General features: G+C 53.5%; 1 protein-coding gene across 3 annotated transcripts in view; it reads left to right on the top strand.

Moving 5' to 3' along the window:
• Positions 1-13387, top strand: part of ASIC1 (acid sensing ion channel subunit 1) — a 105168-nt gene extending 91781 nt beyond the window's left edge. For 2 of the 3 annotated variants that reach the window (XM_054012159.1, XM_054012158.1), the window contains 8 exons: positions 613-740; positions 2343-2493; positions 4452-4508; positions 5817-5970; positions 6257-6348; positions 8467-8546; positions 9112-9216; positions 10327-13387. In XM_054012159.1, coding sequence (XP_053868134.1) covers positions 613-740; positions 2343-2493; positions 4452-4508; positions 5817-5970; positions 6257-6348; positions 8467-8546; positions 9112-9216; positions 10327-10431 — 872 coding nt within the window. In that variant the 3' untranslated portion in view covers positions 10432-13387. The remainder of the gene's footprint in view (positions 1-612; positions 741-2342; positions 2494-4451; positions 4509-5816; positions 5971-6256; positions 6349-8466; positions 8547-9111; positions 9217-10326) is intronic. The other variant, XM_054012160.1, reaches the window with a different exon arrangement.
• Positions 13388-13686: the final 299 nt, after the last annotated feature.

Genomic DNA, 13686 nt, shown 5'->3' on the forward strand with positions numbered 1-13686 from the left:
TTAGAGGTCCCTGTGTGAAAGGCACCAAGAATGGGCCAGTTCTGCTCTCACGCTGGTGTAAATCAGGAGTAACCCCACTGAAGCCCGTGGAGCGAGCTCAGGGTATATTCAGTGTTAAAAGGGGAATCCTGACTTTGTTCACCCGTGCAGGGATATGAGAGAGGGCCTGGCTCACCCTGACCTGGTGGCGCCATTCTCACCTGTGCAAAGCGACTGCGAGATGTGACCAAATGAGATCCCTCCCCTCACTCACGCCACTGTGTGTGTCACATGCCTGCATTGCACAGCTGTAGATGGCAACAAGGTGACACCTGTGTGGAGTTGGACCCCTCATCCTTGGAACTTCTGGTGCCCTCTGAGACGGTCCCATGGCTCTGTACTCGTCCAGGCCTGAAAGGGCTCTTCACACTGGCAGGGACAGGGTTAATTCCGCACCAGGCTCCATTACGGACAGGACAACCTCTCTGAAGCTAGGTTAACATATGCCCTGAGGGAGAGCAGAATAGGTGTATCCTCCAGATATGAAATGGGCTCCAGGGAGTTCTCACCACAGGATGCCTGGGTTCCCCAGCCCTCTCAGATACTCAGCTCCCACTTTTTTTGTTGTTGCAGATGAGACCTCGTTTGAAGCTGGGATCAAAGTGCAGATTCACAGCCAGGATGAACCTCCCTTAATTGACCAGCTGGGCTTTGGGGTGGCGCCTGGATTCCAGACCTTTGTGTCCTGCCAGGAGCAGCGGGTGAGGGGCAGGAGAGCACTGGGCTGGGCACTCTGTGCTGGCAGCCCCTGAGCTGCCTCTGCCTGACACAGACAGAGAAGAAATACTAAGCGGGGGGAGGGGTGGATGCCGCATTCCGGGAGCCTAGAGGATTACGGGGGGGATATGAGAGGTCTATAAAATCCTGAATGGTGTAGAGAAAGTGAATAAGGAAGTGTTATTTATCCTTTCACATAACACGTGAACCAGGGGTCACCCAATGAAATTAATAGGCAGCAGGTTTAAAACAAACAAAAGGAAGTACTTCTTCACACAACACACAGTCAACCTGTGGAACTCGCTGCCATGGGATGTTGTGAAGGTCAAAACTATAACTGGGTTCAAAAAAGAATTAGATAAGTTCCTGGAGGGTAGATCCATCAATGACAATTATCCAGGATGGTCAGGGACGCAACCCCATGCTTTGTGTCCCTAAGCCTCTGACTGCCAGATGCTGGGACTGAATGCCAGGGGATGGATCACTGGATTATTGCCTTGTTCCCTCTGAAGCTTCTGGCATTGGCACTGTCAGAAGACACGATTCTGGGCCAGATGGACCATAGGTCTGACCCAGTCCGGCCATTCTTATGTCATTGCACTTCTTGACAATTATAACAAACAATTATGAGCCAAATCAGCTGGGAGAAAGAATTTAATCAGAAAAGCATTAAGGATAATTGGGAATTGTTTAACAGCACTTCCACTAGATGCCCTAAAAGCCACCATCCCACACTCAAGGAAGAAGGCTGTATTATTAAAAAAAGACCTGGTTTAGAGGGGAAGCAAAGCCAGCTATGAAAAAATTAAAAATAATATATAACAAAGGGGAAGTTGATATTAATACAGATCAGATGCTAGAAATTGTAGAAAATTGATAAGGAAAGCAAAGGGACACAAGGAGAAAACTGGTTTCAGAGTAGCAGCCGTGTTAGTCTGTATCCTCAAAAAGAACAGGAGTACTGGTGGCACCTTAGAGACTAACAAATTTATTAGAGCATAAGCTTTCGTGGGCTACAACCCACTGCATCCAAAGAAGTGGGTTGTAGCCCACGAAAGCTTATGCTCTAATAAATTTGTTAGTCTCTAAGGTGCCACCAGTACTCCTGTTCTTTTTAAGGAGAAAACTGTGGCCAGCAGAGTTAAGGAAAATAAGGAGTTTTTAAAATATATTAGGAACAAAAAGACTCCTAACAATGGTATTGGTCTGTTATTAGATGGAAATGGTAGACTTATCAATAATAATGCAGAAAAGGCAGTAGTGTTCAATAAATGTTTCTGTTCTGTATTTGGGGAAAAAACATGAAATAATCATATCAGATGATAACACCCTTTCCATTCCACTGATATCTCAGGAGGATGTTAAACAGCTAAAATTAGACATTTTAAAATCAGTAGAATGGGGAAAAGTGAGCCTGACACAGGGGCTTGTGGGGCCTAGTTAATCAATACTCTGAAATTCTCAGCTTGCTCCTAATCTGATCGGTGCCTGGTCCACCTTGGTGCTCAACAAGAGCCTTCTGGGAGCATTCCCTGGGGAGAGAAGGGGTGGGGCACCTGTTCTCATTCCTCCCTGCTCTGCCCCAGCTGATCTACCTTCCCCCGCCCTGGGGTAACTGCCAGTCCATAACCAGAGACTCTGAGTTCTACGACACCTACAGCATCGCGGCCTGTCGCATTGACTGTGAGACCCGCTACTTGGTGGAGAACTGCAACTGCCGCATGGTGCACATGCGAGGTGAGCCCAAATGGGGACAGGGACAGGCCCAAACCAGCCCAAAACAGGCCCACACACACTCCCTGTGCAGCTCAGAGCATCTCCCTGCCCCAGATCAGACCAATGGGCCCATCTAGCCCAGTATTCCCCCAATGCCTTTCTGCCCCAGATCAGACCAATGGGCCCATTTAGCCCAGTATCCCCCCAATGCCTCTCTGCCCCAGATCAGACCAATGGGCCCATCTAACCCAGTATCCCCCCAATGCCTCCCTGCCCCAGATCAGACCAATGGGCCCATCTAACCCAGTATCCCCCCAATGCCTCCCTGCCCCAAATCAGACCAATGGGCCCATCTAACCCAGTATCCCCCCAGTGCCTCCCTGCCCCAGATCAGACCAATGGGCCACTTAGCCCAGTAACCCTCCACTTCTTTGTTGCCGTGGATCAGACCAAGGGTTCATTTCGACAGGTATCCCGCTGCCCACACACTGCTAGTAGATCTAGTCCATTCTCTTGCTTCTTGTACCAGAGCTGACCAGTGACCCATCTAGTCCAGTGCCCCCCTCCCCCTTCCCTTGCTCCAGGATTCCTGCCCCAACAGGACACTGCTCTGTCTTGTTCCATGTCCTGCTTTGGGGCAAACAATACCTGAAGGTGAACAGCACCTCACAGTGCATGAGCTGAGATCCACTGCTCTCAGAGCACAGCCTTTGCAATTAATGCAGCTCTGGCCTGAGTCTGCTGCAGCCCCCTCCCCTAAATCCCAGCTATTCTGGCACTTCCAGCACAGCTCCGTGGATCCAGGCTGGATTCCAATTTAATCCCCCAAATTCCTCTCAATTCTCAGCCTATCAAGAAACATATCCGGGCAGTGCTGGAGCCAGGATACCATGGGAGATGGGCAGACACGTGGGCTCTGGCAGTGCAGTTGGGGGTTAAACTTACGCCTCTGGGGTGTGCAGGCAGATAATGCTGGGTCCCCAGAGTGCCCCTGAAGGTACTTCCCCGGTGGGTTTGGAGGTCTCCGTGGAGGGTGGTGACTCTGGAGCATGCTGCCCACAGACCCCTCACTAAGCCCATCTCTGAAGATCAGACCAGACCAGACTGATCAGCATTTGAATGGTAGCAGTTGCACTACCAAGATTGAGGCAGGCCCAGTATTTGTCTAAGAGCCAAAGCCGGCTTGGAGGAAATAAATAAGGCAGCATAAATCCCGAGGCAGGCATGTGCTGCTCCAGGCAGGCGGGGGGACCAGGCAGCAGTCTCCCCGGGGGCTGCGGATTGAACCTTCTACTCTGTTCCCCCACCGCTGGGAGCCACTTCCCCTCTCATGGAACTAGCCCTTTATTCCAAGGGCTTTAGCACTGGTCTTACACTGATGGGACTAGTCACTTGCAAACAGGCCGTAGCAAGTAAGGCATGGAAATTAACGTACAGAATCACAGACCCTACATTATTCTGGCTGCTTGCTTTCTCTGGGGCGGGGATTCTGTACACAGTCGAGGTGAGGTGTTAAAGTCAAGACTGTCTGTTTGCTCAGGATCCTGATGGGATGTTATGGGGAGGGGTTTGAGATCACTGAGAGGTTTCCTGGTCCAGGGGGGTGGGGGATAGGTGCAGGCTAGGAAACAACACACAAATTCAAGGAGCAGCAAAATAAATACTCAGGCTGCCACACAGGATAAGATTGCTGGTCTAGCTGTTCCTGTACCCCTCTCCTCCACACCCATGCTGGACCAGAGCAATGGTTCATCTAGCTCACTATCCTCCCTCCACACACACACACCCATACCAAATCAGACCAATGGCCCGTGTAGTCCAGTATCTCCCCCTCCTCAGTTGGATCAGACCAATGGCCCGTGTAGTCTGGTGTCATCCACCCACTCCCCCTCCCACACCCACTGGATCAGCCTCTTCACCTTAAATCCAGCCCCAGCACAGAGGTTCAACTGAAACTTTGCTCTTCTGTCTCCCTGCAGGCGATGCCCCCTATTGCACCCCTGAGCAGTACAAGGAGTGCGCGGACCCGGCCTTAGGTGAGACTGCCTTGCCCCTCTCTCCTTTGCAGGTTTGGCCACTGGCCCAGAGCGGGGCATTGGGGCCCACTCCATTCCAGGATGACAGGGCTCTCGCTGTGCCACGCATATCAAGGGGCAAGGAGAGCACCCAGCAGCAGTGGGGTGTGTGAAGGAAGCTCCCCATCCCTACTGTAACTCATACCTCATTCCAGTTTCTAAGGGGGAGGCCAGCAACCCCATGCAGGTCCCTAGACATCAGGAAGGGGTGTAGCACCAAAGGACTCTATCCACTTCTGAATCAGGCCCTTCAATCCATCTAGGCGTGCATTTCCACTGCCCCTGGGGTCCACACCACACCTGCTACTACAGAAGCTCAGAGCCATGGTCCTGTCAGGCTCTCTATGCATAGATGGAGCAATCTCTCCGGGGTGCAACTAGTTTTTTAAGCCCTAAAGGACAAAGACGACTCTGGCTATATTTGAGACTCCTCCTGGGTCTTCATCCTGATGGTATCTGTGCTCCTGTGACCATCACCAGCAGCTGTCTTCAGGGTTGAACCCTGGCCATTCACTGCTAAAAGCACACGCTTTTAGTAGCTCCATTAGCTGGCAGCTGCAGTAGACCCTTATTCTCATATATGGACTACCCACTAGAGAAGAAAGACTCACACTCTGCTACTGTGGTTTACACTCCTATTGCACACCTGTCAAGGACCCTACTGCCACATCAGACTTGGCCATGGGGCCTTGCCAATGGCTGACGATGATGGAGGCTCGGCCATGGGGCCATGCCAATGGCTGGCAATGATGGTGGCTTGGCTACAGCAGACCCTGCACCCCCTTGACATTCATCCTTCAGACTCCAAAGACTCTTCTGTAACATGTGACTGCGAGTACCATATTTCTCACCTCTCTCTTCCCCTGTCCCTCCCTCTGATCCCTGTGCTGATTGCCCCACCCCCTTCATTTGTTTCTATTTGCATCATTTTCAGATGGTGATTTTCTTTCTCCTACTTTGATTTGGCTCTGTTAGCGCCTTGTGTTTGTTTTGTTGCCATTGACCTCCCAAGAGCCTTAGCTAGGGCAGGGGAATGGCTTACAAGTGGGAACTGGGAGGAGAGGGTCCTAGAAATCTTCCAGAAATTGTCCCCCTCTTTCTTCTCCTGTTAAGTGACTTGAGTGGCACTTTCCAGGGGCGGCTTTGAAGTCTGGGGAATGTCGAGAGACCGCTTTAGAGTATGAGCTGCTATTGTTTTATTTTGTTCTCTCTCTCCGTTCGCCTCCTTTCCACCCATCTCCCTTCCCCCCCCCCACTCCCACCCCCCAGATTTCCTGCTGGAGAAGGACAACGATTACTGTGTCTGTGAGATGCCCTGCAACGTCACCCGCTTTGGCAAGGAGCTGTCCATGGTGAAAATCCCCAGCAAGGCCTCAGCCAAGTACCTGGCCAAGAAATACAACAAGTCGGAGCAGTACATCGGGTAATTGGGGAGGAGGCTTGCGCCACAGCCCTGGGGGCAGAGCCAATGGAACCAGGATGCTGCACGTATTGCCAGTCCCACAAGAGTTTCATTCCCCATTGGCCCCCTGGGCACCTGCCCAGTCTCCAGATCTATGGGATGCCGGGTGCCAGTTCTTAATCCCTGGCCTCCTTTCCCTGGTCTCGTGGCTTCCTGCTGATTTTGTCCATGCTGGATTTGCTTCAGCAACTCCAGGCTGTCACACAGAGCCAGCCCCATCCAGTGACACTCCCTTCCTCTCTTGCAGGGAGAACTTTCTGGTGCTGGATATCTTCTTTGAAGCCCTGAACTATGAGACAATTGAGCAGAAGAAGGCCTACGAGGTGGCTGGCTTGCTGGGTGAGCCATGTTTCCCCTCCATATTCAGGGGCAGGCAGGGAGCCAGACCTTGTGGTCACTGCTGAGCAACGCTAGCTGAGTGCTTGGGGTAGGGGTCCATTCAGCTCCAATGATTCCCCCAGCACTAAGCCCCAGAAGCCTGTCACCTCCAGTGGGCTGTGGCTCTCCCTCCCACCTGTCGGTGATGCCTGGAGGTAAGCTGAAGCAGGGAGGGCAGTCAGAGACCCTGGTTCTGCAGCAGCCCAGTGGGCATGAGCTGTGGAGCCCCCTGGGAGGGCAGGGTCTTTGGTGCTGAGTGCAGGGGAGTGGTGGGGCAGATGGTAATTCCATGGCTCTTGGGCCAGGCACATGGTGATGTGTGCTGTGGGAGGCATCGCACACCAAGGAGCCGAGAGACACTGCATATTTGAGTGCGGTAGCTGAGTCCGGATCCCACTGCTGTGAATTGGAAAACTCCCGCTGGCTTCTGTGGGACCAGGATGAGGCTCAGTGTGGGGGTTGGTGGGAGCTGTTCGTACACAGGGCTGTTGCTTCTCCTGCTGCCCCCTTGGGGACAGACCCGGCTGTGAGCGGCACTGGGATAAATCTGGTGCACCTGTCCCAGAACATCACATGGGATGAGTGGGAGCGTGATCGCCCCCAGCTCAGATGGCTGTGTGCCCACCTTCAGCATGGAACTCACGCCCCTTTGCACACCTCACCCCTGAACCTAGCCCGTGGCAGCTGGCTCAGCTCAGCGATTTACCTCCCACCCCACCCCAGGCAGATGGGGGGAACCATGTGATCCGTGTCTGGCAGGTGAACCAGATTTCAGTGAGCAGGAAGTAGCATTATCTCTACCAGTTCTTCCCCAAAGCTCCTATCCTGATCTGTTTTCTCTGCAGCAGACTCCTTCCTGCAGACCCAAGTGCAGATGTTTAAGGGCTTTTTGAATAAACTAATTGGAAAATAGTAATGGATCCATTTAATGAGCAGATTTCATCTCAGTGTAGAGCCATTGGGGTTTGGTCTAGCCGGCTGAGGGAATAGGGCTCATGGGGTGCAGAAATTATATAGGATCCCCTGGGTGCGTGTGCATTGAGTCATCCAATTTGTCACTGGTAGAAGATGGTCTGAGGTCCCGATTGACAGGCCCTGGTAGGGCAGGTGGGTGAGCCAACGACAGAAGCTTATCAAACTCGGGGATAAGTGAGCCAATGAGAGATTGGTTTATAAGGTTATATGGCAGGCAGGTGAGCCAATGAGAGTAGCTTGGAAAGGTCAACATTGCCTCTGGGCTGACTGGGGAATGGAAATACCCCTGGAAGTGGGTGGAGTCCCCATTCCAAGTAGCAGATCACTGCCCACACTCACACACCTTATCCCTCCTGACTTGGCTTTTCCGAGGCTTTTTCCTCCAGAACTGCCCTGCTCCAGCTTTCCCTTGCGTTGGTTGGAGAAACTCTTGGGCCTCGGTACTCCAAAGATGGGCAGATCCCACTTGGTCTAGCTGCTTGTATGAGTCAGTGGGGCAGGTCTGCAGAGCCTGACAGCCAGTCCCAGGCCCTTCTTGAGAGGCCAAGGGAGAGTCAAGGCTCAATTCCTAGAGGGACTGAGGGTCAATGGGTGCTGTGAGTACTTGGCCTCTTGGCGTAGCCATCCCCAAGGGCCGGGGGCTTTGCTGGCTCCATACTGAGGGGTGTTTATTGGAGGCACAGAGCCAAAACCTGCAGCCCAGAACCCTGGTGCTTTGGGAAAATCCCGGCATGGCTGCAGGCTCCCTGGCTTCTTGGCCTCATCCCTGGGGCTTCCTAGTGAATCTCACATTGGAGGACAGAGCCCTGGCCACTGGTGAGTCCATTCATCGCAGGCGGCAGGACTTGCTCCCCTACTTCCACTGAGCAGAGGGTGCAGAACCCATGCCCTGAGCCCATGTGGAGAGTCGCTGAGCTCGTAGGTTCACCAGCCCAGCAGATCAGAGCTCACCAAGCTGCAGCCTGGGGTCAGAACCAAGGATCACCTGAGGCCTCCGGCTTTGGTTGGCCGAGGGGTGGGGGGTGTCCGTGTCACAGGCTCATAACACGGGCCGCCCACTCCCAGCCAGCCCGCCCTGACGGCTCTCATCCCTCTCATCTCCAGGCGACATTGGTGGGCAGATGGGGCTGTTCATTGGGGCCAGCATCCTGACCGTGCTGGAGCTGTTCGATTATGCCTATGAGGTGAGTGAAGGAGGGATCACCAGGAACCCCACTCTGCTGTGGGGGTTGAGAACCATCCCCCATGATGCACCAAGATGCTCCCCTAAGGTCAACCCCTATCACACTGCTTCCCCCACAGCTCCTTCCTCCCCTTCACCTCTGCATGTCACTTCACTGCCTGCTCCCTGCCTGGTCTCACCTGCTAGCCCCCCTCTGCCCTCCCAGTCCCTTCCCACTCATCATGAAATCTCCCCCAGGCTGCTGCCAGCCTCAGGCTCCTCCTGCCAATCCCCTGGGACCCAAATCCCTCCTGCCCATGGGAGCTGTGAGCCCCTTCATACGTTGTGGGTGAGTTTCTGATCTCAGCTACCCTGCAACCAGTGCAGAATGGGGAATCACTCTGGATTTACCTGTGCTGTGGCTGGGAGCAGGATCTGGCCTGTGCAGTTTCCACCAGTCCCTCGTCATGTGACTTACCTCAGCACTGCCCCCCTGTAACTGGTGCCCCTGATGTGCCCCCAGCAGCACGCAGGATGCTTTGGTCACTGAGGGAGCCATCCCACCCAGGAGCTGCTTTCACTTTCAGGTCATAAAGTACAAGCTGTGTCGCCGGGCCAAGTGCCAAAAGAATCACAAAAGGAACAACACAGACAAGGGCGTCGCCCTGAGCATGGACGATGTGAAACGCCATGTAAGTGCCTGAACCTGCCCTTCTCCTTGTGGCCTGGGCCACGCCTCAGTTAGACTCCCTGACATCCCCATTGACCCCTACATTGGGGGGAGGGCAGCACACTGCCCTGCAGTGCCCCGCATACTGCTCAGCGAGCCCTCTGGGGCTGGGGGTTCTCTTGGAGGTTGCTGAGTACTAGTGAGAGAGGCAGGCCCATATCACTGTTCAGAGCCTACTGTAGGGTAGCCAGGGACTGTGCAAGGTCCCCACCCATAGGGCATGCATCTCAGTCCTTCCCTTTAGCATCCTTTCTGTCCTGGTCTCTTCCTGCTCCTTCACCTCTGAGCTAGCAAGGAGGGCTAAGAGAGGACTGGCTGCCTTGAAAACCAAAGTTAGGAACCCCCAAGCCTGTAGGCTGCTGAGAAAGTGGCTTGTGGGAACGACCTTTGTGCTGTGGGGATTGCTGGGGAGCAACCTGCAGTGAAAGGACATGGCTGGGATCCACAGCAGGGCATTGAGCATGCCAGCTTGGGACCCCATGCTCCAGTGCCCAGTACCCCTGTCCTCTGGGACTGCCTGGAGTGGTAGCTAGCAGCCTTTGGAGAGGGAGAGGATAGAAAACTGCCCAGGTCTTGCTAGAGTGCCAGTCACCATGGTATTTAGGCACCGGAGTTCAGTGCCGACTGACTTGCTGAAAATAGCTGAAAACTGTGGTTCTCTTGGGGCCATGGCCCCAAGCCAGAAAGTTCTGACCCAGATGCACAGATCCGCCAAGCTCCAGGGCATTGGGCCTAGGGAGCTGGTTCACTCATTACAGAAGAGCCACAAACCTTGCAGCCCATCTCTAAACAGGGTCTTTGTTCACGGGAGGTGGTGTCACTCAGCCAGATCTATGGAGATCTCCTATGCTCTGGGGCTCCCTGGGCAAGGGCACTAAGTGGTTTTGGGGCATCCCTGGAGCTGCCAGGCTCCCCAAATATTGCCAGAGCCTCTGGTCTCTGTGATTACCAGAGGGCTGGACTCTTGCCTCTACAGGGATTGCATGATGCTGTTGCTGTATCATCTGCTCTTCTCCCTGCGCTCGGCATCTGCCGTGCTTAACTCTCCTTCCCTCATCTCCCTTGCCCCCAGAATCCCTGCGAGAGCCTAAGGGGCCACCCAGCCGGGATGACATATGCAGCCAACATCCTACCTCATCACCCAGCCCGGGGCACGTTTGAGGACTTCACCTGCTAACTGACGTCCAGATGTACAACGTACACTACCAAAGCCCTCCGGAGAGCGGCCCCTGTCCCTGGGGGGCGTCCGTGGAGGGGACACACCTAGGGGCCCTTGCTCCTCGCCACAGTGGGACATTAACAAGAGTGATGGCCTCAGGTTTAGGCCCAGGTGGCAGGCATTTGGGTTGGTTTCTGACCCTGGATACAGACTCAGCGCCAGCTGCTCCCCCACCCCCCATAGTTTAGAGACTTTTGGACATTCCGGTCCCACCCCCCCCACACACAGCTCTGACTCTGCAGCCTGTGCTGGAGCTACACACGGACCGGGCTGGACCACAGGACCTGGCCTGCTCCTCCTTGGCTCCTCAATTTGTTTTTAACTAAAAAGAGGAAGGAGCCCAGAAGAATCAGCTCTTTGGCTGCAGTCACACTGGGGGAAGTAACCCCTCTCCCATGTTCCACATTCCTGTCCATTTACCTGGTTTCCATGTCTATCCCACATCCACGCATCGCACTGGAGAGAGACTTGGTGGGTGGGAGGGTTATGAGTGAGCACGGGGAGGCCTGGTCCCTGCGCTCAGCTTGAGCCAGCTCTCCACAGAGCAGGGGAATCTGTTAGTACTGGAGCATCACCTCCACAAAGATGGGAGCCCCCGGGGCCTGTCCTCTGAGCCAGGGGCCCCATTGCTATGGCAGCATGTTTGCCTGGGCCCCTCTTTCAGCATTTCACCCCCAGTGTGGATGGGAGAGGCTGATGGTGAGAGCTGGATCCCAGAAGCTTCTGCTGTGTGTCTACACTGCAGGTGCACTGCAGCCGATTCAGCAGCCACAGTCTTGCTCTGAACTTAGTCCCCTGCCCCTGGCACTGAGTCTCTGAGCATGATGGTCCCTGGAAGCCTTCCCTGGTTGTGGGTTCAGCTCAAGGGCAGATGCCCCCAGGTCTCCCCTGGCTCCTGTCCCCTCCAACATGACCACGATTGGTGCTCTGTGGACTGAGCTGGGGTAATGATAGCCCCACCTGTGAGCAAGCACAGCCTTCTTCCTTCCTTCACCACCACCCTCCTCCACATGCCTCACCCCCAGAGAAGTCTCCTGCCCAAACTCTCACATCTGGAACCTACACAATCCAGAGGCGTCCAGAAAGGCCCCTGTGTGTGGACAGCGCCAAAGACTGCAACTTGGGGTGGGGGAGGGGAATGAGGCCCGTACAGTAGCCATGCTGCAGGGTCAAGGAGGACTTTCCAAAAACCCTAAGAGGCCTCAGCCTCCTTTTCCCCTAAGGCAGAAGCCTCATAGCTAATGGGGCACGTAAAGGGGAGAATCCCCCTCAGGCCCATAAGCCCCCGCTGTTGCACAGTCCTTTCCAGATAAGCCTGCCAAGCCAGGCAGCTGGGGCTGGATGTGCTATGGGGAGCACTAGGGTCAGCATGACAGGCAAAGGAAATGCTGATGGATGAAGCTCACACTGATCGTGCTGCCACTTCCCATGCAGGTGGGATCGGCCAGGAAGGGGAGCCTGCCCAAGACAGCCCACACTCCAGAGCAGCACTATGATAGTCAGACACAGGGGTTTTCTGGGGGGAGCCATGCCTTTCCCAGGCCGGTCACATGTCCTCCAGGCAGGTGCTGTCCCAGGAAATGTAGGGCTTTGCATTCCCATCTGCCATGGAGTCAGCCAGAAGCCAGGCATCCTCTGGAACAGCCTGATGCCAGGGAAGCCCGTGGCTCAGAGCTGGCTGTGGAAGCTAATGCCCATGGGCTGAGCTAACTTTCCACGGAAGGAGGCTTCCAGCAGGACAGATCCTGTCCGCACGATCCTGCTTGTGCCCTCAGCTCTGCCAATATCAGCTGAGCCAAGCCCTCCATCAAGCAGAACCCTCTGGGGACTCACAGACACCCACCCTTTCGAAATGACCCACAGACCCTCCCCCCGCCCCCACAACTTCTCCAGATGAAATTCCCAAATCACCGGCAGCTACTGAAAATGGCAGGCTCTGGGCTTGGTTTTTCAGCGGTGCCTGTTGTTCACAGCCACCCTTGGCCCTTTGTGTCCCAGAGTCTCTGCTACTAGTGCCCATAGGCTGGGCTGTGTGGGAGGAGCCAGCCCAGTCATAGCCCCTCCATGGGATGCTGGTACATAGAGGAGAGGAGCTGTGAGGTCAGTTTGACTTGTGTGTAACAAACCCAACCCCCTCCGCAGCCAGGCCAGGAACTCCAGAGCCAGACCTTGCCTGGGTTGCCTCCATCCTTTTGTTCCACTGTCAGGGCCAGCCCCAGAATTCTCATGCCCACCCTGCACCCTCCACCAAGTGACAGCTCTGCAGGGCTGAAGTGCTACTTAGCTTAAAGAGCTTTTGCAATGTCATTTTTATTATTTTTCTAATCTTTATTTACTTTATGATTATTATTATTTTACTTCCTGACCAAAATTAGGAACCGGGGTCAGGCCTTTGTATCTACCACTTGCCCAAAGACAAACGGGTCAGCCACATCCAGAGATTGTCTTATGGCTCCTTAGTGCGGGTTCATTCCTTTTCTTTCTTTCTTTCTTATTTTCACTCTCGCGCTCTAAAGCTTTTAAAGATGGGGCTTGGATTTGGATTTGACCTTGATGCTTACCCGTTGAAACTTATCATTTTTTATTTGTCTGTTTTTACTATATCATCCTCATTTTATATTTCTTATATATAATATATAATATATATTACTATATATATATATGTGTGTACATATATATATATCTGTATGCGGCATATCAGTGTAGATACCCATCCAGTAGCATTTAGGCCTTGATATTGTGCCATTTTTCTGTTACCGATCTCTGAATGCCTTCAAGTGTATAAAGTGTTGAATTATCTCTGGTATCTGTACTATGTACACACATTTTCATAGGAAGCACAATAAGATGACAAATGCATTGTATATCAATACCTGCTACTCTTAACAATGATATAAAGGATACTATAAATGGATGAGATAGAGGATAGAGACTGAGCCTTTTTCTCCCCAGCTGGGCTGCAGGACTCTATCCTTGTGGGTAGGAAATCAGAAGCACCCCAGGCAGCTTCTCCCTCCCCACAGGGCTCACGTTGTGCATCTCAAACTGAGGACCAAAGAGGGGACTTGCTGCAGAACAAAGTGTTGGCCCTGAATTGGAATGACTTAAGTACATACTTACTAAAGGCCATAGTGCATACTGTGTGACAGCATTCACTGGCACTGAATGTGGCTTCAGGCCTATAAAGGGATTTGCAGCCCAGATAGGCCAACG

This window comes from Malaclemys terrapin, chromosome 23 (genome assembly GCF_027887155.1).
Source record: "Malaclemys terrapin pileata isolate rMalTer1 chromosome 23, rMalTer1.hap1, whole genome shotgun sequence".
Lineage (NCBI taxonomy): Eukaryota > Metazoa > Chordata > Testudines > Emydidae > Malaclemys > Malaclemys terrapin.